At 45.4% G+C, this 26,595-nt stretch overlaps 1 protein-coding gene across 2 annotated transcripts; it reads right to left on the bottom strand.

The window, feature by feature from the left end:
• Positions 1-3,047: 3,047 nt before the first annotated feature.
• Positions 3,048-26,212, bottom strand: MAX (MYC associated factor X). Of its 2 annotated transcripts, none has more exons than XM_068544016.1 (4): positions 25,954-26,206; positions 17,697-17,804; positions 5,217-5,340; positions 3,048-3,967 (listed from the first exon to the last, which is right to left on the bottom strand). In XM_068544016.1, exons 1-4 carry the CDS (start codon positions 25,987-25,989, stop codon positions 3,780-3,782), a joined length of 456 nt encoding a protein of 151 aa, XP_068400117.1. In that variant the 5' UTR covers positions 25,990-26,206; the 3' UTR covers positions 3,048-3,779. The 2 variants fall into 2 exon arrangements, with proteins under 2 accessions (XP_068400117.1, XP_068400120.1); XM_068544019.1 differs by lacking the exon at positions 3,048-3,967 and adding an exon at positions 4,641-4,736 and having other exon boundaries at positions 25,954-26,212.
• Positions 26,213-26,595: the final 383 nt, after the last annotated feature.

Raw genomic sequence — 26,595 nt, 5'->3', positions numbered from 1 at the left:
GTTTAGAGATGCCACTGAGTAGCAGAGGGAGGGGATGACACAGTCTCACTCCGGCTGACAACAGATCTAAGGTACATTCTCCGGTTTTGAACCCTGGAGTGTGTCACTCCAGTTCTGGGGTCGGTCCCCTGCCGTCTCTTTATTCACCCTGACTTGCACAGGGAGGGCACATCTCAGGGGTGGGAAGCATCTGTGAGAGACCGAGAAGTCCACCCTCACGCAGTCCGGAGACGGCCGCAGGAGCCGGATTTTTCCGTCTTGCAGATTCAGCCCTGGTCACGTGCTCTATGTAGATGACGACAGCTGGCACCTGAGTGCTCCCTTGGTCCTGAGGTCAAGTGCATTATAAGCATTATTTCCTTTAGTCCTCACAGCCACATCATGTGGTTAAAGCTACTATTATCCTCATTTTATAGATGAGGACCCCGAGGCTGAGAGAAGTAACTCGCCCGAGATTACCAGCTACTGACAGAGCCGGGATTTTGAACTCAGGCAACCTGACTTCAGAGCCCAAGCATAATCCACTACACTCTATTAGAAATCGAATTCGGCTCTCTTCAGTCCTAGTTCAGGGCTCTCATCTACTCTAGTCTTGTTTTTTAAACCTTTCCGAGTTGATAGCTCTGTGAGCTGACATAGTTCTTTGCTGAAGTGGTAGCTACTCTACAGATGGGATTAGCATATCAAGAATTTAAAAAACTGGGCCATTAATACCCTTGCCCTTGGGGCAACTGTAAAGGAAGGAAAATATCAAGCTCACCTCTGCAAGAGAAAGAGGTGGCTTTTCACAGGACCAAGCAACTCACCAGGGCGGTCCAGAGCGCAGTGCCGAGAAACAGCCACAGAGAATAACCTCACTGAGTGAACCGTGGTCAAACTTTGGTGACATGGAGGACATACACTGGCTTCCTAGACACACGTACCAGAAGGAACTTAGCTGTGGCTTTCATCTGTCCCCTTCAGCAAGCACAACCTCCAGCCCGGCTGCTCTTACCTGGTTCTCCTTTCCAGGCAGCTGCTCCCAGTGGCACCGCCTCCTCTCCACCACTTGTCAGTCAGGTGGTTTGGATTTTCCCAGGTGAATCAGCTATCCTGTTGTGGCCCTTTTCTTCCAACTGGTTTATTGAAATTTTGAGAAGCCTAAAACTCAACCCCTTGTCCAGCCAATATCCTGGAGCCAGGGACTGGCTCTCGGGGACGTCCCCTACTCCAGGGCTGGCTCGACTGTTTGCTTCACACTGCATCTCCTCACCAACACGGCCGCAGCTGCAGCTTGGTTCTGAGGCCCAGCCTGACCAAGCCAACTGTGTGTAATATGGAATCTACAATTAAGTCCAGATATACAAAGGGATGTAGTAAAGCGCAATGAAAGGGGAGGAAATCATACTAACTGAAGGCTTAGGAAATCACCTGACCTCTCATTCCCATTTTTTTCCCCTTATTCGTGTCTCTTTCCGTCTTAAAAAGAATGACTTCAATAAATGGGATACTGCTCTCTCCCAGCATCCTTGTTTTCCTTATCGCGATCATAGTTTTTGGGGGTTGGTTTGATCACGTTACAAAATGCCTCTTATAAACATGAAAAAGAATATATATATATAACTGAGTCACTTTGCTGTACAGCAGAAACTAACACATTGTAATTCAATTATACTTCAATAAAATATATTTTTAAAAAATGCCTCTTATGGAAACATGATCCACCACCACCTGTCAACTCCCATTAACCAAAACGAGATACCATGGATTTGACATCCAATTGATAGGAGCCCCAGCACCACCTCTCTAAAGAGTGACAAATCAAAGAACTGATTTGACTTCTCTCCCTCCCTTGGACTAGGAACAGCAGTATTTCCTGTCAGCCAGACAGGAAAACCAAAGCTGAGCTGTATTCTGGCCATAAATCCTTTCTTTCAAGGTCAAATGAGTTCAGGCCGGTGTTGGTCCCTAGCCCAAGTAGAGCTAACTGGATGCTGTTGAAGCCTCCTTGACTTCCAGCCCGTGGCAGCACTGCTGCCTCCCATTACCATGTCGGAACTCTCTAGAAACTGAAAAGTCCTAGAGCATACCAGTCACCCCTGGACTGGACGTTTCGTTACCAGGAGAAACCCAAAATCACAGCTCCGGGCTACCAATTCCCCAAGGGTCATTTATTTAGCAAGAACTGGATCCAGAAATGTTGCCCTGGATAACCCCATCCCTGTTGCAACCTTAAAAGCTTCTATCCAATGAGCAAAGTCACCCCCACTGGGTTAGCCACCCTCCCCTGCCCAGGCTGGACTGAGCCCTCAGAACACAAAGGGACCCACTCTGGCTTCCGGTCGCGCCCAGCCTGCAGGCTCCTCCCTCAGGCTCCCACACAGGCCCCCAGGCCTCCAGGGGGCTCTTCCCTCTACCAAGGTATCTTGGCCTCTGCCGGGGCAAGAAGACACCACCACCAAGAAGGATAAAATAAGTTTTTATTTATAGTCTTATAGTAAAGGGGAAGCCTTAACTTGCAAGACAATTCTTCAGCAGTATGTACAACATACTTTTTATCTCCATGGAATGGAATCAAACACGGACTGAGACTACAGAGTATACACTAGAAATCAGCAAATGCCAGGAACAGAGTAGGAAAAAGACAAAGAAATGAGGCCTAAACACACAAAACCCTTCACTGGGATCTGCGGACCGCAGCCAGAACCAGGGCTGGATCACATAATGGGGACAGGTTCCAGGACAGCTGGAAGGGGAGGGGGACGAGGGTGGGGAGGGGTCTGCACTGGGGTGTGGGTTTAGTATGAGGTGAACCGCTCTTGGTATTTACATAGAAAATCAGTTGGCTCTATTTCTTAGAAATACACACGGAAAGAAAGGAAGATTTGATCATTACTTTATGAATCTGTCGTTTTGCAATACCGACATCATCAGAAATAGGGACAATTCACTCAGATTCAAATTTCAGTAGCAGGAAATAAATATCAAAACATCATCACTGGCCCTCAATACAAAACCTCTACCCCCACCCGACCCTCCCTCCTTGTCCCGCCCCCTCCCACCCCCTGGCGGCTACCGCTTCACTGCTGCTGCCCCCCACAAACCACACGAGTGTCACGCGGCCCTCCCTAAGGCTGGCTGAGAGAAGCAGGAGTGAAACAGGCCAAAGACTCTGCGCTGCAAATCTGTCCCCACTTCCTTTTATACCACAAACTTCTTCAAGGATCTGGTCTTTCAACAGGAGCGATAAATAGCCTTTTAGGGGAAAAAAAAAATCCTTAAAAAGAAGGGGGAATAATTCTGATTACTCCAAACTGGTCATCTTCTTAAAGCAGAGCAGTCCACAGATTCACAAAGTCTATCAAACAGCGGTGAGGGTGGCCCGGGAGGAGAGGCCTGGGAGGGGCAGGAGTCCCCCGGGCACATGCGCCCGGCAGGGCTGGAGGAGCTGGTGGGTGGTCAGGACACCATGTGCTCAGAGGTCTGGCCGGCCGTCTGTCCTCCACAGAAAAAGCTGCCAAGTTGGGGTGTTTTGGTTTGAATATTCCTGGTGGGGACAGGGAATCCCTGAAGGGAAACGTTAAAAAAAAAAATAGTGGAAATGGGGAAGGAGAACGAGAGCTGTTGTCCAAGAGCTTCTACGTAAAAATAAAATTAAAAAAAATAAAATAAAAAAAAAGAGAAGGAGAAAAAAATAAAGAGTCTCTTAAATGGTTCTGAGGGTTTTAAAGATGAACTGAAAGGAGGATAAGACGATGGAGGAGACAGACAGTTTTTATTGCTGGCCTGCCCCACGGAGCTTAGCTGGCCTCCATCCGGAGCTTCTTCCTGCTTTGGGGCTCTTCGGGCTCCGACTCCGAGCTGGAGTCTGAGCCCCCATCGAAGGCAGAGATGGTGCTGCCCTTGGCGTTGGTGTAGAGGCTGTTGTCTGAGGAGGGGTAGTTGGTCTGCAGTTGGGCACTCGACCTCGCCTTCTCCAGTGCACGGACTGAAAGGCAACCAAGCGAGCGGGTTACAGCCTTCTGGAGACTGGGGGAGTAACCGAGTCTCAGGTCAGGGTCCAGCCTGTTCTTCCGAAGGGCTTGCTGGCCCCCGAGGCTCAGGGTGGCTCATAAGTAACTCCCTTCTGGTGGCTGTTCCACCTGCACACTTCATTTCCCTCCGCCTTTCCCAGCCAGAGCTGAGCGCTCAGTGGATGTGGCCAGCCACTCTGCAATGCCACCCAACCCTAAAGAGAAGGCTTGTGATGTCACTGTCCTGCTGTGGAAGCCCAGTACAGAGACAGGAGCACGAGCTCCCCGTGGGACCCAGTGGTGCAATAACAGCGAAGCTGGCCTGGCAATGCCAGGCTCCACAAGGGTGTGAAGGCCACACATCAGCAGGAAAGGATGACAGAAGATGTATCAGCCAAAGAAAAGTTTTGGCTTAGCTCTCAGGTACAAGATCCACTTGGAAAGACAAGCTGGACACTTGGAAGCAAGTCACCAATACACACAGAATACCTGGGCTTTCCAACACATAGCCCCTACATGCAGGCTGCTCGGCCCGGTAACCAACCCGCTGCCGCCTCCCGCTGCCCATCCCTCGTTTCAGCTCATCTTGAGCCTGGAAGGTCAACCCATTTATTTTAGTTTAGTTTATTTGAGGTGTTCTAACCCAGGTGGTTACTTGCATTTCCTTTTACTTGCATCTTCCATGAGGGAGGAAGAGAAGTGAATTCCCCAGGAACAAAGAACTTGATCAGCTCTCGCTTTCCCCTGTGGTTGTAGGAAAAGGCGGATGTGAGCATTGGAGAACAGCATGGGCCTGGCCCATAGGCTGCCCTGATTGGACTACCGTTGACAACGGGGAGCGCTCACTGTCCCTGAACACCTGGAGTCTCTGTGGCGCTTACACAGCACACTCCAATTCAGGGACCTCATAGCTCTTTTGAGACACCTGATGCCAGGTGTGACCCCTACAACAAGCAGAGCACCTGAGCCCCAAGAAGGGGAGAGAGAGCAGGTCAGAAAAGAGTCTGCAGTGTCTAACCCCTATACTCCACTGTTCCCTCACTGAGGGCTCAGGTCCTTCCTCAGGATGGCTCTACACTCGACTACTCAGGTCCAAGAAGCAGGGCCACAGCTGCTTAGGAGCACACGCTCCGTAACTGGTTCTGACTCAGCAGGCCTGGGTGCGAAGCCCTGACCTGGCTGGAGCACAGCAGGGCCAGATGCCCCACAAGCTCTGCTGCTCACCTTGCTGCTCCAGAAGAGCATTCTGCCGCTTGAGGTCATCAATATCTTGCTGGTGTGTGTGGTTTTTCCTTCGCATATACTGGATATACTCTGTGGCTTTGTCTAGGATTTGGGCCCGGGATGCCTGTTGCAATATGAGAAAAAGCAAAGGGGACAAAATAAAGACCTAGTCCACGCAGTGAAGAAACCATGCCTTTCAGCAAAGACGGCACGAGGGAATGGAAGCAGGAGGGTGAGGGGGCACAAGGCTGAGGAAACGGCATAAGTGCTATCGGGAATCTTGTCTATACCAGTCAAGGCACCAGCTGCTTTACATAGCTTACCTCACTGGCTCTCTCTGAAGAGACGGAGCTCCACCAGGAACCCAAGGCTCAGAGAAGTTTACTGGTTTATTCAAAATAAAAGAGTGTAGAGCCTGGATTCAAACGCAGGTCCATCTTACTCCTGAACTTGTACCCTGCCCACCCCCTTTGGTTCTTTAGGTTGCTTTCATGTCTTCAGCCAGGCTATTCTGAAAACATTAAAATGCTACTTAACTGAGACCTTAGGCCATTCACTCTCTGCTAGGGCCTGGCTATAGGCAACTGGTCCAGAAAGACAAGATCAAGATCTCAGCTGGAGGTGGCTCAGGATGGGAATGGGTACAATGCTGTCAGGATGGGAATGGGTACAACGTTGTTCATCAAGGTCCTAGATTTCAGACAAGCTTTCAGACCATTGTTAACTAGTTCCAATTGAGTCATGCTGCTTTGTCATGATTTCAGCCTCTCTGGCTAAAGAGAATTTTGTGAAAGCTGTCAGAGATTGATGTCAACACAGGAAGGGCATGGGATTGGGCCATTTCAGGAAGCAACCACACCTTTACCATGGCTGTGGGTAGCCTAGGCACTGCCCTGTCAGAGGAACAAGTTAATGAGCTAATAAAATGGATGTCAGGTTACTCGGCCCCTGGAGGTCAAAAGTACCCGGAAGATTCCCTCCAGGTTGCAAACATGGCCAGAGTTACTCATGGCCAGGCAGCCAACCAGCTGAACTGGTGGAATGGTACAAAGCCAAGAGAACTGAAGCCCAAGGCAGGGTAGTCTAGTAGCCGAAGTATGGTGGTGAGGCACCTCAGGCACCTGAACTGGAGCAAAGCTTCTTAAATGGCAAAGAAAACAGCCACACTCAGGCGAGCAAAACTAAATCCACCTGTAGTATATTCTGACAATCTCAACTCATAGACTTCAGCAGGGCTGGGTATCAGAGAGGTTTGGAAGGCCTGGGTTTATTCACCAGTCCTCACAAGTACTAGAGTTTCCAGGCTTTCCTCTTATAGCATCCTTAAGGCAACTTCCTCAAAAGGAAATTGTTCATATTCAACCATTTTTATCTGGTGCAAATTACGTACAAGGCACGGAGCAGACACTGTGGGGAAACAGAATGTATTAGTCACGGCTTCTTCTGCCCAGAAGCTAACTTACTATCTAGTTGAGGAGATAAAAATATTTATATACAGACAAATCACAGGGCAGTACCAACAAGTGTAACTTGAGTAGTACAGATTAGAAAGGCCATGGGAAAGATGGCTTCTGGCTGGGGTGATCACCTTCTGAGTGCCAGGCATTAGCCTCGGCTCTGCACACACAGGCTCCTATCTGAACCAGTGAACCCTGGGTTAGACTGAGGTGGAATCTGTGGGAAAGGGTTGCTCTGGGCAGGGAGAATAGCACAAGCAAGGGCATGAGGGTGGGGACAGGACCAGGCCTATTTCTTTAGTTGAGTAAGTCAGCTTATGCAGAAAAGAATGAGAGCACCTACCAACGGGGGCTTGCAACTCTGGCTACAAGGCTGCTTCAGAAGCTGTTTCCCATTTCTGCCAAAGGGGATTAGGGTTAATTACTAGGTGATAAAATGAAAAAAAAAAAAAGGGGGGGCACATATTTAGAAGGGACTAATTAAAATACCCTGCCTCTCTGGATGCTAGAGATGGGATTAAAAACAAGTATTGTAGGACAGGTGGCAGGGTGGCAGACTGGGAAGAAGAGTTTAGGAATCCAGGAGACGGGTACCTCCTAAGTCCTGTCGTTAATGGGCTCTGTGACTGCAGACACAGTATTTCTCTCCGTGGCTACTCCTTATCTGATGAGAAATTCTCTCAGACTCCACCTAGCCTTCCAAATTCTATGCACTCCATCACTGATCTAATTGTTATGCATATTTACATCGCAGTCTCTCTTTAAATTTGCCTATGTTTTCAACTAACTGTTGTTCCCAGAAAGCAACATTAACCCTTATTTAACTCCTCACTTGCATCTGCCACAAGGGAAAAAAGCAAAATCTCTGAACAAGAGAGCACTTGCGGACTTCCCTGGTGGCGCTTGCAAATGTTCAGAGATAATTTTTAACAAATGACCACACTGAGTAGCAGCCTGAGTGCTCCCAGTTTCTTCTTCACATATTTATACATGAAACCACGAAGTGAAAAGGGAGAAGTAAGCACAGCACAACAAACCAAAGAGAAAGATGCCATGAGAGATGGAAGTTTTTCCACCTCAAGGCAGTTTTCGGATGAAGATAAAATTCATAGATGCTCAGAAAACAGTGTCTTGGGATCAAGAGGTCTCCATAGAAGGCCAGATTGGAATAAACCCAGCACGAAGCCTCCAGCATGCTAATAAGCACCGCCCTTCCTCCACACACTCCCCCTTGCCTAAGTAGAAGCACCTAGGCCACTTGGGGTATCCCTGACCCCCACTTACTAAGTCCAAAAGCATGGTTCAATTAACTTTATTTTGCCCCCTCCAGGGTACTCAACAAGAAGTAAAGTCCCACAAGAAAAAATTTAAAGTACAAAATACAGAACTCCCCCAAATTTACATGTGCATCTAGTCCAGGGAAGAAAAAGCAAAAGGTTGAAGGTAGAAAATGCTAGACTCAACTAAAATCCCCTCTTCCAGTTTTACAAACCATGCAAGATCATGTGACCTGCCACAGGGTTAAGGTGTGGGCAGGCCCTTGCCTTTATGAGTTTATACTGTGAACAGCTGACATGAAGCCAGCAAGAACCCTGGGCTTTATGGCCTGGACTATGGAGTGGCCCTGGGCTTTCGGTTTCTGTTTTCTAAACCGTGCCCAGTCGGCTAAGTCAGCAATCTTTGTGTGAGTGTCCCTGAGCAGATAACACTTGGTAGGTCAACATGTCCACAGATTGACTGTTGCCTTTGGGTACCCAGTAAGGACCTGAATAATTTCTTTCCTGCTAGTTTTTACAATTAGAAGGTACCAATTCTCATTCTGCCTTTCTAAGCAGAAACATATCTCTTTAATGGTTTGGACACAGGATGGCCTATGGCCAAGGGCACCGAAAAGGCATTGGGCCTTCTGGGTAGTAGTTTAATGCACAGGAGCAGTCAGGCTTCTCTTTCCCTCTGGGAGCCACGCAAAAGGACATTGGACGCCCTTGCCCAATCGCGTTCCAGAGCCACGGCTGCACACAGCGATACAAATGATGATGATAATGGCAGCAGCTGAGTTACTTACTAAATGCCAGGCACCCTCAGGCAATATTCTGATGTGTTATTTCCCCTATTTTATAAATGAGGAAACTGAGGCACAGAGCTGTAACCTGCCTGATATTACATAACCAGTGGGTAACAGTGAGTCAAGATTTGAACCCAGGCCTCTAGGACACCCTATTTTGGGACCACAGAGGAGGCTGTGGAACTAATGAAGAAGATCAATGGAATCTGGAGAGTCTGAGCAGGAAGAAAAGGACTACGAAAGAGTCACCCAATTTGTCTATAAGGATGTCAATGAAGAGCCTGGTGAGGGTGATTTCCTTGAAGGAGTGATTTTAGGTAAATTATCTTCACACAGGTAATGGGTGCAGGAGTGAGCTGAAGCTGAAGCAAAGATGAAGACTGGTTTTTAGAATGAGGCTGAAAAAGTAAGAAATGGAAAAAAAGTAGCGTGTAATAACAGCAGCATTGAAGGAAGATTGTTCTTCTTTTTCTTTTAAAGGCAGGTGAAACTCAAAGTGACCCCTAGCAGAGAAGAAGCAAATACAGAGGAAAAGCCAGAAGATGCAAGTTAGCTTGAAAGAACTGACTGAACCTGGGCCTGGGCGAGGGGAAACGCTGGCCCCCCACACTGCTCTGGCTTCATTACCTAAGAAGGGGAAACCCAAAATGGACAGCGGAGAAGACCCAGCATGGCAGAGGGGCCCAGCGGTTCCTGTGCCACCTCTCCTGCTCGGACGCAGGTGCTGGCCTGTTTGCATCCCTGCCCAGAGCAGCAAGGAGATGGAGAAAAGGGCCACCCCAGCCTCCAGAGGCACCCACTTAAACAGAACTCTGTTTGGGCACAGAGTGTACTCACCTCGTGTGCTGCAGCAAGCATCAACTACCTATTTCACGAGAGGCCCCAAAGCCAAGAGTTTGATTCTAATTAGTACCTTTTAAAGGTCCCAAATGATTCTTGAAGTAGTTAACACTGATGTTTAGGATGACATCCAAGGTCATTAAATCCCATTTAAGGCAGTGGTTCTCAAAATTTTTCATATAGGGCAAGAGTCCCACAAATTTCTGGAGCTGTAAATCTTTGTGTTTATTTAGACAAAAATCCAAATTGTTTAGAAAGCAGGTGGGGAGAGGTGAGGAAGAGAAGAGTCGTACTAGCTTGTTAACATTAGGGACACCATTGCTCTTCCCTAGGGTCCTAATGCTGACCTGAGAAACAGTCATCTTTGCTGTATTTATCATTTTTTCCTCCTGTCAAAATCAGATCCTACCAGGCTGATGCTACAGCTGCCCTGTTCCACCAAGAACCAAAACGCCACATCCTGGGGAATAAAAAAAGAACTACTGCCTGACTCACCAGCTGACATGTTTTGTTATTTTAAAGAAAATAAAACCATTATTTTCTGAAACCTGCACAAACTTCTATGCATAGTAAGGTAAAGGGAGGCCTAGGGCAAAGCTGGTGTACATTTTCAATTGAATAAGCCATGTTCTGGAAACAAAAATCAAAGCACAATAAATTCGGGTCTGTATTAAACTAGTTCATTCCAAAATGGAACCACCATCAATGCCAACAAGGGAGGCTGGAAGGCTGTGGGCTCAGAGCCAGCACAGCCATGTGGCCCCTCAAAGGCTTCTTGTGCCTGGCCCTTCCAAGCCCAAAGGACCATTTTCTTGATTACTAGGGGAAGGCAAAGCTACCATGCCCCATTAAGGGCTTAAAGCTGGGAGCCAGACATTTGTTTAACGGTCAACACAAATCATGTTTCAAACCTTGTATTCTTTTATCTTGAGCCCTTGGTAGTCTGAAATGAAGGTGTGACACTTCCCCATCAAACTCTGACCACAAGGGACGGGAGCACAGGGTTTCCCCAAAGAGGAAATACAACTAGTAAATAAACATGCGGAAAAGGATTTAATCTCACAGGCAATAAACAAAATACAAAATTAATTACTACCTTTTGCCTACTAAATTAGTCACCCCCTCCAAAAAAAAAAATTCCAGTGGTGGTAAAATTGGTACTCTCAAAACAATACCAAAAGACTAATCTTTAGTATTTGCTTGAAAAAGAAAGAAAAGAAAGAAGACATGAAAACAATCCTCCTGGAAAGCATTTTGGCAACATACAGCAAAAAATCAGATGTTCTTACCACTAGACCCAGCAATCCAACTTCTGGGAATCTGTTTCATGGAAACAGCCACATGCACCAAGATGTTCATCTCTACATTATTTATAAAGTTAAAAGACTGGAGGCAACCTAAATGGTTAAAAGAAACATGCCTAATGGCTAAATATGAACACTCTATCACTTGGGGAAAGGGCATGTTATGTGAAAGCATCAAGCTATATAGCCTTTACCCATGTAAAGCATGCATATGAAGAAACCAGAGGGGAATACACAGATTGGTAACACCATTATTCTCTTGTTTCTTAGACTCCATCAATAAACACATGGATTTAAGAGCAGCCTTTGCTGGGGGAGGAAAAAAACGGGGCGAGCTTTGTTTAACATCCACTTTAAGATGGCACCCAGTTTCAGTCACGTTAAAATGGGGTGTGGGATGGGGAGAGTGCATCTTTGAACCACACTGTCCAGCACAATAGCCACCAGCCACAGGTGGCTAATAAGTACTGAAATGTGACTAGTCTGTAACGCACTGTGGTATCCTAAATGGGAGGGAAATCCAAAAGGGAGGGGACATATGTATATGTATGGCTGATTCGTTTTGCTGTGCGGTAGAAGCTAACACAACATTCTGAAGCAACTATACTCCAATAAAAATTAATTAAAAAAAAGAAAAGAAATGTGACTAGTCTGAATTGAGATGTGCTGTAAGTATAAAACACACATTGGATTATCAAAACAGTGCAAGAAATAATATAAAATATCCCACTAATAATTTTTACTATACTGATTATATATGGAAGTCATACTTACTTTTGTATATTAGGTTAAATAAAATATATTATTAAAATTAATTTTACCTGCTATTTGTGGCTCACATTAAAATTCCACTGGATACCACTTGTCTTAGAATCTTAGAATAAAGGAAAGGTTGTAGTTGTGTTAGAGGAATGGAAGGACTGTTTTTCTTCTTCCCATTTTTCCAAAGTTTCTGCAATTTTGTTAGAGGGGGAAAAAAAAGAGAAATGCTAGAGGGAAGGCCCAGTAACCAATTTCTCTTCTTTCAAATCTCCAGATGGAAAAGCGGTGAGTTTCCTGACTCTCTAGTCTTCTCTATGGGAGTGAGCCCTCCCCTACTCTGTAGTGCAGAGACTTCCAGAAGGATGGACAAAGCTTCTGCCCTCAAGGAGGGCACCCTTCAGTTAGGTGATAAGAACTGTCACAGAAAAAAGGAAGACATAGGAGAGGCCCCATAAAGGGCCAGTGGGGTGTCAGGGGGAGTGATACCCCAGGGTTCTCAGGGTGCTGAGGCATTTGATACGGCCCTTGAAAATGGGCAGGTGGAGACTGACTGGCAGGGGAGGCCTCACTGGGGAGAAACACAGGAAGGCACATGGGCAGGAAACATGGGGAGCTGGGGAGCCCTTGTAAGTGGGTCTCTCCACTGTGAAACCCCAATGTCATCTGGGTGGTGAAGCTGGAGTTAGGACCTTGGTGGAAGGAAAGAACTCAGATAAACCTGAAGATGACATTCCTGGGGAAACAGAGGAGGGTGTACACTGCTTCACAATAAGGGAAGGAGCAGAAAAAGCAGGAGGGCAAGTTGGGTACCTTATTCAGAGAACAAGGAATGCCAGTCCTTACCTTGATGGGCACTGAAAAGCCCTTGGAGGCTTTGGCAGTGCAAAAATACAGTTAACAAAGAATTCAATGAATCAGTACATTTACAGTTGCTGAGCCTGGAGCTTAAGGAAGACCTGGACAACTATGGACAACAACTTAAGATGTAGAAAATTTAAGAATAAAAGAACTGCCCAAGTTGGAGTCTGGCCAGGTAATAACCCTGTTGAGTAGTAGGGTGAAATGGGTAGGGCTGTAGTTTACATTTCATTTAAAAGACAACCCGTTTAGCAGCCCAGATATGATGTAGAAACACTACTGCTGAATGAACTGCCTGCCTTAAAGGGTGTCCACTAGAGTGAGCTCCTCCCAGTGTAACAAGGCCAGGTGGAGAGAGGGCCTCCTTCCTTCAGTCAATAAACACTCGCTCTGCTCCCTACTGTGTGCCAGGCACCAAGGGAAGAAATATGACCAAAGATGTTCTCCCTGCCTTCAGTACTTCCTACAGTGTAGTACGGGAGACAGGTAGACAGTCATCAAGTAGCCACACAAATATGTATACAGTTACACCTGGGATAAGCCCGGGTCACAGTGCTGAGTGAGTTTAACAGGGAGACTGACCTTCAGCAGTAAGAACTACTATGTTCCCTGGTATAAGGGGCTATTTGGTTTCAGCATCTACCTGTTAAGGACACTGGGCTTTAATGAAGATGAAACAAATTAGCTCCGTGTTTTAACCTCTTACTTGATGCTCAGCATGTTATTATTGTTAATTGTTAGGTATAATCCTCTCCCCCAACAAGACAGCAAGATCCTCAAGAGGAGACACCATGCATTAAACCTCTTAAACCTCTACGGTGCTCACGTTTAAAAACGTGAGCACAACCATGCGGGCTGTGGCGGTTTTCGTCCAGGAGCTGAGCAAGCCCACCGTTTCCTATGGCGCTCTCACTCCTCCGCTCCTTTCTGGGAACATACCACGAGCCGGAGTCTGTGACAGAAGCCGGCGTCTGTGACAGGAGCCGGCAAAGGCAGTGCCTTCAGAGTCTCACCTAAAGCAAAGGGACTCTGACTCACTGACTCTAAGAACTCTTACTTGCTGACTAGAAGAGACACTTTTCTTCTTTATTTTCATCTTAGGTTATAATCTCTTTTTAACATAACATAGCTCTATCCAGAAAGGAGAAACCCAGAGCACAACTGCCTGAGCGAGCAATGAAGTATGATAAATAGGCATTTAGGAAGAGACTTAGGAGATGAAAAATTACTATAAACCACTGTTCAGCTACATATGGCACTACTGAAACAGAACCTTCTTTCACTAAAGTCAGCCATGCTAAGGAGACAGTGATTGGATACAGTCACTCTGGTGCAGGTGCTGGGGCCAACTCACCAGGGGTGGGCACAGAATTACAGCCCCACGCAAAGGCAGACTGATGGGCTCGCCACCAGGTTTGCCCTCCACGTAACAGCGTGAGCGCAGTGCCAGCAAGCCATTGGGCAACACTCCCTAGCACCCAACCGAGGACCCTCAAAACAAGGAATAATTCTGTTCAGCAACAGTAATGTCTTCCTTTGAAAAGTGGGACCACAGTCGTTCTTGCCCTTGCTCCCTTACTCTGGTTGACTGGCTGATGGTTCTAATGCCATTCCGTCTTTCCTGTGGGCTCCATGTCCAGCTGAAAAACTATGGGAAACAAAAGACTCAGGCAACAAGAGTTCAAGAGTCTACTTGTGAACAGTGTGACCTATGGCAAAACCCAGCTGGACTGCCAACTATAATGATCTATTTCTCAGAGCAGCTACGTGGACTCAGACAAATTTATAAACTTTCAGTGACCCTTAACTCTGCACTTCGGTGTTGTCTACATATGCTACTTCAGGGGGTAATATTTTAGTAGCAACCCTAGTATGACATACTGCCAAGATTACTGACCCTATCCAGGGGAAGCTCCCAATATAAAGACAAGATATAAGAATTTAAGCAAGATTTCTTTAAAATATCCTTAAATTGTTTACCCCTATGGTGGGGCAGAAAGAGTGAACTTGGCAACCAGCAGTGCTGAGTTCTAGTCTCTGTCCAGCTACAGACTGATCTTGAGCCTGTTTCCTCATCTCTGATACATTAAGGATGGCAGGAGCCCTAGCAGTAGTAATCGTCCAATTATAATAGTGTAGTACTCACCTCAGAGAACTGCTGTGCAGCTTTCATTTTACATTGCAATACAGATATTAGGTAATACTGAATTTTTTACTTAAGTAAAAGGTGACCATTTTATAGTAGAAATATAGGAAACAAAGGATAGAGTTTGGGTCTCACATTTAAAGGTTTTTTTTTTGTTTTTTTTTTGTTTTAGTACAAGTATCCCCCATTCTTGGTTAGGATCCAATTCAATCAGTATTAGTTTCTTTTTAAAAAACAAAAGGCTTATTAGAACACGTAGGACAGATAATCCAAATACTAAGTGAGAAGTCACCTGGAACATAAAGGTGAACAAGTCAAAGGAGACTGGGGGCCTTCACTTCAAGAAACTGATCTGAGCACCCCCAAAACTCACAGGGCAAAATGATCATTTCATGATTATTTACATAATGTCAGAACCTTAATTACTGCAATCCAAATCAAGAATTACCCAATTCCCTTTAGTTCAAATACCACTTAAAAAAAAACTGCAACATTTAGGGAGAACTAGGAAGTCTGAGAGACCAAAGTATTCTGTTAGACTCACTGCAGCACCTGTGAAAGTGTTGGCGGGGAAGGAAAATAATAATGAAGATTGTGGAACTTAGTGGGAAGGGGCTGGGGTTCAACCAGAGCTAACAGCCACTTCCTTCCTTTATTCATGCTCAACATGAACATTTGGACTGCAACACACAAAAGCATTCTGAAATCAGAAAGGCACCTGGTAAACCTCCACTGGGGCTTTGATCAGCTAGAAGAAACCTGGCCCCTCGACCACTCCTTTCCCCTAGTCTTGCTACTTCTCTGACCTCATCTCCTGCTACGGTCCCTTCACTCACTCTACTCCAGCCACTCTGGCCTCTGTCTCCTTGACAGGCCCAGGAATGCTCCCAGGTTACTGCCCCTGGACTATTCCACTTGCCTTCCCTGGCCTGGAATGCTAATCACCAGATAGATGCATGGTTCTTTCCTTCACTTCCTTCAAGTCTTTGCTCAGATGTTGCCTTGCCAGTGTGTTTTTTTTGTCTGCCCTAATGAAAACTGCAACCCTTCCTTCCCTGTTTTTCTCCATAGCACTTATCTGATATATATATTTAATTATTAGTTCATTTTCTATCTTTTCCTCACCACACTAAGAGCTTCTGCTTTTGTCTACTTTGTTCACTGCCGTATTCCCCACATCTAGGACAATGACTGGTATGCAGCACACCCCCAGTAAGTATCTGCTGAATGGAGTAAGTGAATAAATGAATAGGCCACGAAGAATGACAACTGTTTGGTTTGTAAGGTTACCAAATTCAAACTGTCATCTTCCTTGAAGAAAGGAGACAACAGGATTTAGGGTAATGTGATTTTAAGGACTTAAGGAAGAATGTTATGACGATGTAAAATAGACTGGATAAAGAAAAAGGTATAGTTGAGCTCTTAAGACTGACCTCTCCCAAAATGTTCTTGAACTTAAGAAAGCCTAAGAGTCACCTGACTGCTGGTTATAAATACAGATCTCTAGGCCTGCCTCCAGAAAGACAGATTCAGTAGTGATTCTGATGGGGGTGATCCACAGGCCATTTCTTGGGATACGTTGCCCCGGCGCCAATCCTGATTAGATGTGAGACTTAGAAAAAGGCAGCTCTTGTCCATTTACTTCACCGAAGCCACTTTAATTGATACCATGGCATATGAATAAGCACCTACTGTCAATAGTTCAGACAAACACAAGAGATAATCCTTTGTACATGTGTATTCTGACTAAAAGGGTGAGCCTCTCTCCCCATCATAAAGATTTCCTGTGGTGCTTAACCGTGTTGTACCCAGGAATGCTGTTATTCCAGGTAAGCACCTTGGTCCAAGGCCATTAAGCCAAGTGCATACTAAGTAGGCCTAACCCAGGGCAAATTCTGGTTTTGCAATGCTAGGTATTTACATGGCCTGTTTTATGTTTTTCATAAAGGTCAGACCTACCCCATCCTTTAGCCACACAGCCACACCTCAGATAAGGTATAAAGCACGTGGCTTACCAGACTGGCAGTATAAATAAAATGAAACCATAATGGTCCCAAGTTTAATTCTGGATAACCAAACAAAACCAGGACTCCTACCACAGAGCTAAATCTGGAAAGCCATTCAAAGCCCACCTGAAAGCAACAATCTTTCTTAAAACAGTTGCTTTTTTTTCCGGTTGCTTCTTTAACACTGCATTATTGAACCAAAAACCAAAAACACACAGGTCTTCTTCCAAGTTTGCCACTTACACACTGAATAGCTGCAGAGAGTAGCCAGTTATATTGTGTGTCAAGGACGGAACTAACTTTGCAAACACATATTTTCTCCAAATTCCAAGGAGTGACCCTAACCCACAGACTTTTTACTCAAAGCTTCGGACTTTGTTTTTCAAATGTAGAAACAGCTGGTGCCTACCTCTCCAGGGAAAACAGTTTCTGGAAGGCCACCAGTGGGGTAGGGGCATGGTGGAAGAAGAGTAGTTAATTTTTTCTTCCATTTCGTATGAACATGTCTCTTTACTCAAGTTCCACATTTAAAATGCTCTTTACATGCCTTTGAAGTAATAACTGTTGGACTGGGAGATCACTGGTGTCCAGATTGGTTCACATACATTCCTGGGAGGTTTCATTTAAAATAAGTACTCACTTCGAACCATATAAAAGGAATTCTCATGGAGGTCCAGAGAATCACTGACCTCAGGAATCCTTAGCATTATCCCGAACTACTGTATGCTACTCTCTATATTACACTGTATAGTTATAATAATTTCTTGAATGAGTAATTTATTATACATAATACTAATTTTAAAAGAGAGCTCCTACTGATGTCTTAACAAGCAGCTCCATTACATCTGACATCATTTGCTAAGGATGAACTACAGTAGGTAAGGTGTGTGATGACTCCCCGAAGAATCAAAGATTAAGGAAACCATGTCACCCAAATATCCCTGACTCCATTTCTTTCCAGAAGGGTGAGTGCCCTGCTAAGCCCCACAGTGAGTTCCAAGTTAGTGGTGGTTAAGCTAATCAGCTTTCTCAATAAACTCACCTTCTCTCCTTGGAGTGATGGGACCGAGTCCCGCAAACTGTGAAAGCTGTCTTTGATGTGGTCCCTACGTTTTCGTTCCAGTGCATTATGATGAGCCCGTTTGTCAGCCTGGAAGAATGGGAGGAAGAGCACATTAGTGATGTCAGTCCTTCTGCTTGGTACAGGTGAGTGGGTACAGCCTGGAAGTATATGCTGTCAGCGCTGTCCCAGGTGACTGGACTGGGAAGGACTTGTCGAGGTGGGCAGTTAGGAGTCTCCAGAATTAGGCTCTGCTAAAGGGGGAGAAAGGGGTGAGCAAGGCTTTCGACAGGAACATCCAAAGTAGCTCGATGCATCCAGTTCATGCATAAGTAAAATAAAAGTTATTCATGGGGACAAAGTGTGACTCTCCTGCAGCATCAGTTTTCTCCCACAACTTACTTATGTGACACAACAGCTGCCAGTCCACGGCTGGGAGGTGACCAGGGAAAAGCTTCAGTGGGCCCCTTCATAAGACGTGATCACCCCCACTGTAAGAGATTCCCCATGGTGGGTACCCAGGAAAGGAGTTAGGTCACTGGTGCAGTGTTTCTTTCCATGTGAAACCATCACCATGAGTCTGCTCTGGTCTCCAGCTCGCTAAGAGGTACTAGTTTTAAGACCTTCTTGCCAAATCATACAATAAAAACGAAAACCTCTCGAAAACCCAAATGCATAAATCTGCGATCATTATGACAGAGTTGATATAGACGCCAACTGCATTCTGAGCTCCTACTTTTTAAACTGCATCTAAGGTGCTATTCAGCCAAGGGCTTCCCTCACACAGGCTGCCAGAAAGGCGGTTCTCAGACAGTAAACCTCTGACACTCACATATTCTCAATACATCTCCTCAGGCACCTGTGGTGCGTCATGCTTATTTGGCGGTATCTAAATACCCACAGACCAAACTCCTTATCCTGTCCTGCTTAGAATCACAAAGAACAATCAGCTGGAGAGGGACAGAGACTGCCAAGTAATCAGTGGCAAAATACACTGGCTTCAGGTGGAAGAGACAGTGCTGGAGAACACTGCAAGAGAGCTTTGGCAGGTCCCCATTAAAGGGGCGGTCCCTCCAACGAAGCACAAACGCTCACTTAACCCGAAGCAAGAACTTCACATCTGCGCTCCGGGAATTATGGGAAATACTATACTCTGAGAATTTACCCCCAATACACAAGGTTGCACTGGGCTAACCTAAAGAGGAAGTCTGTACAGAGGAAGTTCAGGTAGCTTTAATCTACCCAGACACAGCACCAGGAATTTTAAAAATGAAGCAACAGGAGTAAATAACTTGGCTTAGCACAAGAATGCCTCAAATGAATATACTAGACAAGATGTTCGGACAAAAGTCTATAGAGACAAGAGTTATAGGAATGAAAGGACTTGAAATTCTAGTATCTAATCCTGAAAGTCTGAGTCATTACAGAGGAAGAAGAGGCTGCGAGCAGCTGTGGTAATTTTAGTCACTTCCTGGTCTCTCGAGCACACCTCACCTATAGCTCTGTTGAACTGGACACACGGTTCCCATCACAGCCATGGTTCTCCATGGCATAGCACTTATTTTCAGGACAGACGCCTGGAACACTTCTAAAGCTCTCCTAATCTTACGCCTGGATTCTCTGTAAAAATGAGTGTCTGCTGAACTCCAGGGATATGTGGAATTCACAGGGAAACGGAGGGAATGATCAGATAACCTGAGGCTAGAGGAAGGTATCATACAGCATTAGAGCAAGAAAAGTGCAGGTGCCTTCTATCAGCAGTATGAATAGCCTGAAAGAATTAAACATATTTAAGTACCTAGTCCTTTTCTAACTTACCATTCCCTCTAGTCATCTGTTGATACATAGGTAAGTTGGCTGGGTCTTAGACTAAAGACTTAGAGGGCTGAGAGATGGCATTTGGCATCTATCTGTCTCTCCTGTGTTTGCTACACACTCCCTAGGAGGGTTTATTTACATGCAAAATAATCGCCCAGCTTTGGTATCCAGCAGCAGCCCAAGATACTCCTGTCTACTAAATCACCCTGATTCCTGGCCCTCCTCCCAGCTTAAGAGCTGTGCACAGAAGCAGTGACACCAGTTACCCACAATCCCTCTTGTTGATACAAATAAAATTCTAATTGTCTGTTTTCTTTCTGGGAGAGTCCTGCAAATCTCAAATGGCTAAAATCAAGTTGGACTTGGTTTCACTCAGGCCTGCACTAGAAGGGTGGAGCTAAGTATAATCTAACACCAAAATCATCCCCACAATGCACTACCCCCTTCCCATTCACTGAGCCCTGAAAGGACTCAAATGGACAAGTCTTTCGGTTAGAGGATTGTAAGTGAACTTGGCTGTGGACCATCAGCAGAAATCTTGGCTTCTCATCTGGGAAGCCAGCCAAGTTTGAGAAGTTGGCTCAACAAGGAAAGGCAGCAGTCCACTGCCTGGTAGAAAGCCTGGGCTGGGGACTGTTGTTCTCAAAGTAGTGGATGGAATTTCTGTGGTGGTTCCAGGCCCAATTTAACCAGCAGAAGAGTGGAATCTTAGACCAATCCCTGCCGCCATGTCCATCCCCAAGCTGCTACACTTAACCAGAGTCCATTTTAAAGCTCTCAGAGACAATGGCAATGATGTATTTTTCTTCTTCTCCAGCCTCACTTGAAAGAGCAAGTTAAAAACATGCAGAACTAACATGCCTAATTCCAGGCAACTCTGAACTAAGTAATACCTCTAGTGGCTTGAAGGACCTTTACACATATGAAAAACCTTTACACAAGACTGAGAATTCTGTTTGGGAAACATTTCCAAATGTCCAGCCGGATGAATTCCCTTCCCCCGCAACTCATCCAAATGGAGGGCCAGTCACTAGGCTTATCACTGCTTTGTTAACTATCTTCGCTTGCTGGCAACCCTTTTTGAAAGGGACAAGATTTGAAGACTCCCAGTGTAAGGCACCTGAGATCCTCCCACAAACTCAAAACTAGTTTAAAAAAAAAAAACAAACAGGTGGGGAAGGGCCAAACAATTGTGTCTTGAACAAATAAAGCTCAACTCAGATGAGTCAGCTTTCTCTCAACTATACTGAGAAAGATGTTTGATAATGAAAACGGGTGATACCAAACAAATTCTAGGAGACAACAGAAACATTCTTGGGTTGTACAGCAGGCCCACAAATACCTCCCCTATACATCCTACAGGGGCAGCGGCTGGATGCTGTCACTCTTTAAGTATGCTGGATTTGCAGTTTCCAGCAGACAACCCTTCCTTCAGGGCATCCTAGGCTAACAGAAATACTAAAGAGCCGTGTGATCTTAAGAGTGGCCCACAGATGCTCAACAGGAACTCCGACACCAAATCGATTCCAGCTTTGACATCTCTGCCAAGGTTTTTATTCAGCCTCTCAGTATTATTTCCACCAAACTTTCCATACTGGCAGCCAGAATAAAAATCTTCACCTACAATTTGTCCATCTCTGACACTAACAAGCACATGTTATCTTAAGTGTTGTTAAATGTTGAAGGCAAATGTTATTTTGTTAGCCAAGAAGTTGCTAAACTGGCAGTAGGTCATTCAAGCTAAGGAGGGCTGTTCAAAACTGAAGAAATCTCTTTAAATTATTTCCTTCCAACTTACTGCATAGAGAATACATCTTCCTTCAAGGCATTACATCAGTCAGCAGCATTATTTCCTGCAAGTTCTAGGTAGGCAAATCACAAGGGGAAATGAATGATCCATTATTCAAGTATGACCAAGGTTCTCCAGAGCAATGTCCTCTCTTGCAGGTCACGTGACACCTAACCCCATCTATAAGGGGAATCTTCTCAATTCCAATATAGAAAATTCCCACCATATAAGGAATTAGAGTTGCCCAGTAAACATTTACTGCCTTTAAGAAATTTAAAGGCTATATTTTAGAAAGAAGATAGTGTTGCTTATGATTACTTAATAAGCTACTCTTATTAAACACTAACACTGGAAATATACAGGCTCAAAATTCTCATCAGAAAAGATCTATTTACTACTTCTGATGGGAAGCAAATAGGATAAATAAAACTGAATTTCTAAGCACCTTAATTCACTTTAATCAACATGAAAATTGCAACATGAAATTATGGGCAGCTAGGATGAGAAATTCACAAAGGTCCTTAATAGGAGATATAAATTGCAACTTCCCAACACCTCTCCTGCTTGAAGCCGACTGCCTGGTATACATTTTTAATATCCAATACATACATGTGTTTTCCAGGCTATTCAAAAAAATCACTTCGTGCCTAAAAAAACTTGCGAACGCTATCATCCAAATATGCCATCAAACTATACCCATTTTCCTTGATAAACTATTTTACCATTACTGGAATCTTGAAAGAAGACTTTTAAATATAAGAACACCCTTCAACAGGTATTTTTAGGAACCAAACCTGGCATCCACATCACTGTCAACACTTGAAGCAGACACCAAGTACATGTATCACGTAGCACTTCTGCCATGCAACTAATTCCGGTTAAAAGACAGTAGTTTCCTGAGTAAATTCCAATCTCAAAGGTGACCAAGCTCATTCCCTTCTGAATACATTGCAATTTCTAAAGAAACAAAGAGCTCTGACAAGTTAGAAATATTTCATACCAGAAAGGTCCAGAAACAGAATTGTACAAATCTGTTTCTAACCCCCCCAAAAGATATACTGTAACTGAAACACGTGCAGCTGTCATGAAGGATAAGCTGAAAAAGGTCTTAGGTTTCCGACTAACACACTAACCCTACGTTTCTTGTATACATTCATTCTTTAAAAAAAAAAAAAAACCCCAAGCAGAAATAGAATAAAGATCACCTTGCATGAAATATACCTGCCCCAGAAAACTGTCTTTGAAATGCAACTTTTTCCCTCCAAAAAAATAATAAAAATAAGATAATATCAGTGGGATTCTGAGACATATTGAATTTAATAATAAAAATTATTGTTTGGGATTACTTCCTTTAACAAAGCTAACTGGTCACCGGAGAAGTTGTTTTCTGTTCGCACTGAGGCAACAGAAAAAAATACTCGTCAAATCAGTTTCACTTTCTGTTACTGTTCGCCTGACTTCCTAACTCTGTTATTGCTGAGTATCCTACATTTCTTCTGTAGTAAGGCTGTAGCTATGGCAGTGACATTATAAAACATGAATGAATACCTCTTTTTATATTAGGACCCACAGGACTGTTTCAAAATAACTTTTTAAAAGTTCTTCTGCAGTCCTAAATATTTGGTTGTTCACAGTCCACACCCTTTTCTGAACTAAGGCAAAGCTTAAGAACCGTTTCCCCAAAATTAAAAAAATATATATTTATCTATACTAAATGTCAGGAAATAAACATAGTCACACAGAAAAAAAAAATCCTTTTTACCCTATGTGTTCACAATAATTGCTTGATATGCTACGAAATTTGTCTATTGCTTCTTCTCTCTATGCCATTGTGATTAGCTTGTAACAGATATTTAAATATCTCAGCAAGTAGATGTGTCAAATTAAAAACAAAGGGTCAGAACCACTCCCTGTGCCCACCCTCCAAAATCAAAGGGAAAAATCCTAAGCACCTTAACAGCGAACTGAAAACCTCCAGACCAGACAATGAGATGAGCACTCTAGGAGAGTGGAGACATTTTCATAATTTAATAAAACGGTTTACATCAACAGCCATGTGGACGGGCATTCTGAAAAGCAGAAAGCGCTCAAGAACTGGAAGCCAAAATTTCACAAAGAAAATCCTTATCTCACTGGAAAGCCAATATAATTCCAATTTAAATAATGATTCTTCAAAGGAAGCCTAAACAATCCCTACCCTCCAATCCTGATCAAGCCCTAGGGCAGATTTTACAACCGGAGACTTGGAGAAAAAAAATGTTTTAAGTAGACTGTGTTCCAAACATGAAATTCCATGTTTACATTATTAAGGATAATAGTAACTGAAAAAAAGGAATTTAATTTTCAAATGTATGTATAAATATTAAGTATCTGACAATACTTCAAATATTCAAAGTATTGTCTTCAAATACTTCAAGGAAAAATAAAACAAAACAAATTCTTTTTTAGTGACTAGTACCCAGGGATAATTTTAAAACCCCTGGAACAACTGCATTCTTGGATTTTATGGAAATATCAGCTTTCCATAAGTAAAGTTTTTCTAAATGCCTAACTCCTTCGACAACCTTAGAATCTGTGCTCTAATGAAGAGCAGGTACAATTAAGAGGGCTTGCTTTTATCCTGTGATAATGAAATTATTAGACCAGAGGTCTCAAAGTGGCATCTTGCAAATTCTAACAAGCCCCTAAACAACTTGATTGTCTCATAATTTTAAAAATCAGAAAAATAACATGAAAGTCTGGATTTGTAATCTTTCTTTTAAAATAGGAAGGTAAGACAACACTAAGCCCTCGTTCCCACATAACAGCAACCCACTGGACTTTAGTGGCTGCCTTTTTAGAAGAGGCATGTGCACTCTAGTACCCCAGTCCTCACCTCTGCTCTCTACTTTATTCCTGACCATCTCACTGCCCGGGCCCCCCAGAGACATCTACATTTTGGACCCTCATTCTCTACACTTCCTACTGCTCCCATCTGTCAAATGTTAGATGCTATGGTTTACTCATTTCTCTTCTCCTCTGATTCTGATTTATTTTGTCTCTATTCTTTTTTCTCCCTCTAATCTATTCATGGAACACCCATAGTACTATCTCACACTCCAAGGACATGAGATTTGTGTCTGTCTTAATCCACAGAACCATACACTCACTGAGAACATTAACATCCAAACTCTGAGAAATTATTGACAACACGGTATGGTCTCAACCATCACCTGTTCGCAAACCTCTCTCTACAGTGCCACTTTATTTCAACAGTTCTTTTATTGTCTTTATACTGCTCCTTCAACTCAAATATAGTCAGACCACAATAAGCGGCTGAATGTGACACGTTCACATTCAACCTTTGGCCCCTCTACATTTCCAATTTCTGCATTAGAATAATACCAGGTTGTGCTACATTCCATAGGTCTACAGAAGTCACGTGACTTTTGGTTAAAGGTGATTACTGCATGTGGCTTCAACTTCACACAACTATGCAGATACAGTTTAGAACCTACTTGTTCCTAAGTCAATCTGGCCACTTTTCCCTGAAATAATACTACAATTTACTTCAGCATGATGTGTTTTCTCATTCCCCACTTCTATAGTGACAGCTAGAGCCCCCAGCAGAAACCTACAGAAGGATTCATTTCCTTGCATACAAATTCTCACTCACCTACAGTAACTGAACCTCACCACCTGAGAACCTAGAATTATGAGGTTTGCAAACCCGCCCCCCCCCACCTAGAACCCCAGAACAAGGCCCCACCTCACCTTAGCGGTTAACAGGAGAGTTTACTACAATATTAAAAGTAATAGAACGATCTCTTTTTCTCTCTGACCCCAAAAAGGACTAGAATTGAACGGAAATGAAAATGAAACGGAGAGTAGGAGACGTACCGCAGATTGAAACCTCGGTTGCTCTTCCTGGAATAAGAGAGAAAAAAAAAATAGAAAATATAGAAGTTATTTTTACACTTCACATTCAATAATAAGAAAGAAAATGCCGGCGGCAGAGGAAGCGGCGGGTGGGGAGTCAGCCCTACCCCCCCTCCCCATCCCACGCCCCCATCCCCCCTAGCGGGATCCGGTAGAGGGGCAGGGGGGTCCCGAGCGCCGCCCCTCCTTCCGGGATCCGACCCGGGACAGAGGGGGTCCAGAGCACTGTCTCCTCTCCTCGCACCCAGCTCAGGGCGTCTGGGCAGTCCCAAGCCCTCTCCGCCCTCCTTCACCCGCCAGGATCCGCCGCGGGTCACGGGAGGAGGGGGTCGCGGGCCAAGGGAGCAGGTCCTAAGCGCGGTGCCCTTCCCCAGGATCCGGACAATGGGATCCCGGGCGCACCCCGTCCCTGTCCCCCGGATCCTGAACTGGATAGGGTGGGAACGGGAGGCCGCAACACCTTCCTCCACCGGGGGAGGTGGGGGTCCCAGAGGCCGCGTGTCTCCTCCCCACCTCCAGTCCCAGAAGGCCGCTCCGGCCAAGAGCCCGGAGGAGAGCGAGCCGGGAGCGCGACGGAGGCGGTCCCGGCCCAGGGTGAGGAAGGGGAAGGAGGCGGCGGCTGCCCGGCCCCCTGCCGCCGTCGCCCTGCTGAGAACCCCGGCCGCTGTCCCCGCCTGACAACCCGCAAGGGAAGGAAGAAGCCCCAGGACTCACGTCGCTCTCCACCTCGATGTCATCGTTATCGCTCATTTCCTACGGCCCAGGGAGCGGCCACTGCAGCGGCGGCGGGGAAGGGGGAGGGGTGGAGGGGAGGGGGAAGTCACCGACAACAACAAGCCGAGTCCCCCCACACACACACTCACTCACTCACTCACTCGCTCTCTCACTCACACACACACACACACACACACAACACGGGCGAGAACCACCTCCTCACTGCAGCACCGGATCAACGGCGGCACGCACGCCCGGTCGGCCCCCTCCCACGTGACCAGGCTCGTCACGCTGGGGCCGCCGAGACTTGTAGTTCTTTTCCCTTTGACTGACGGCCCAGCTAGCTCCAGAAAAACTACAAATCCCATAAGGAACTGTAAACAGTCGTCGCCAGCCCGGCTTGTTGACGGAGACCAGAGCGCCTGCGTGCCCCGTGGAGGCGGGGCGGAGAGAGAAGCGGCGCGGTGCCTGCTGGGAGTCGTAGTCCGCAGACCGCGAGTTGTCAGGAGATTTTCCTCCCGAGGCAGTAGAGGTGGCTGCTGGGAAGACAGGACACGTGGAGGGAGCTGGGGCTCCTGGAGCCGGGCACAGGCTGAGCGCTGGGCGCCGGGCCCAGGGGACAGGGTGGAAGCTCTGGAGGAG

This window comes from Eschrichtius robustus, chromosome 1 (genome assembly GCF_028021215.1).
Source record: "Eschrichtius robustus isolate mEscRob2 chromosome 1, mEscRob2.pri, whole genome shotgun sequence".
Lineage (NCBI taxonomy): Eukaryota > Metazoa > Chordata > Mammalia > Artiodactyla > Eschrichtiidae > Eschrichtius > Eschrichtius robustus.
This window is presented reverse-complemented; position numbering and strand designations above follow the sequence as displayed.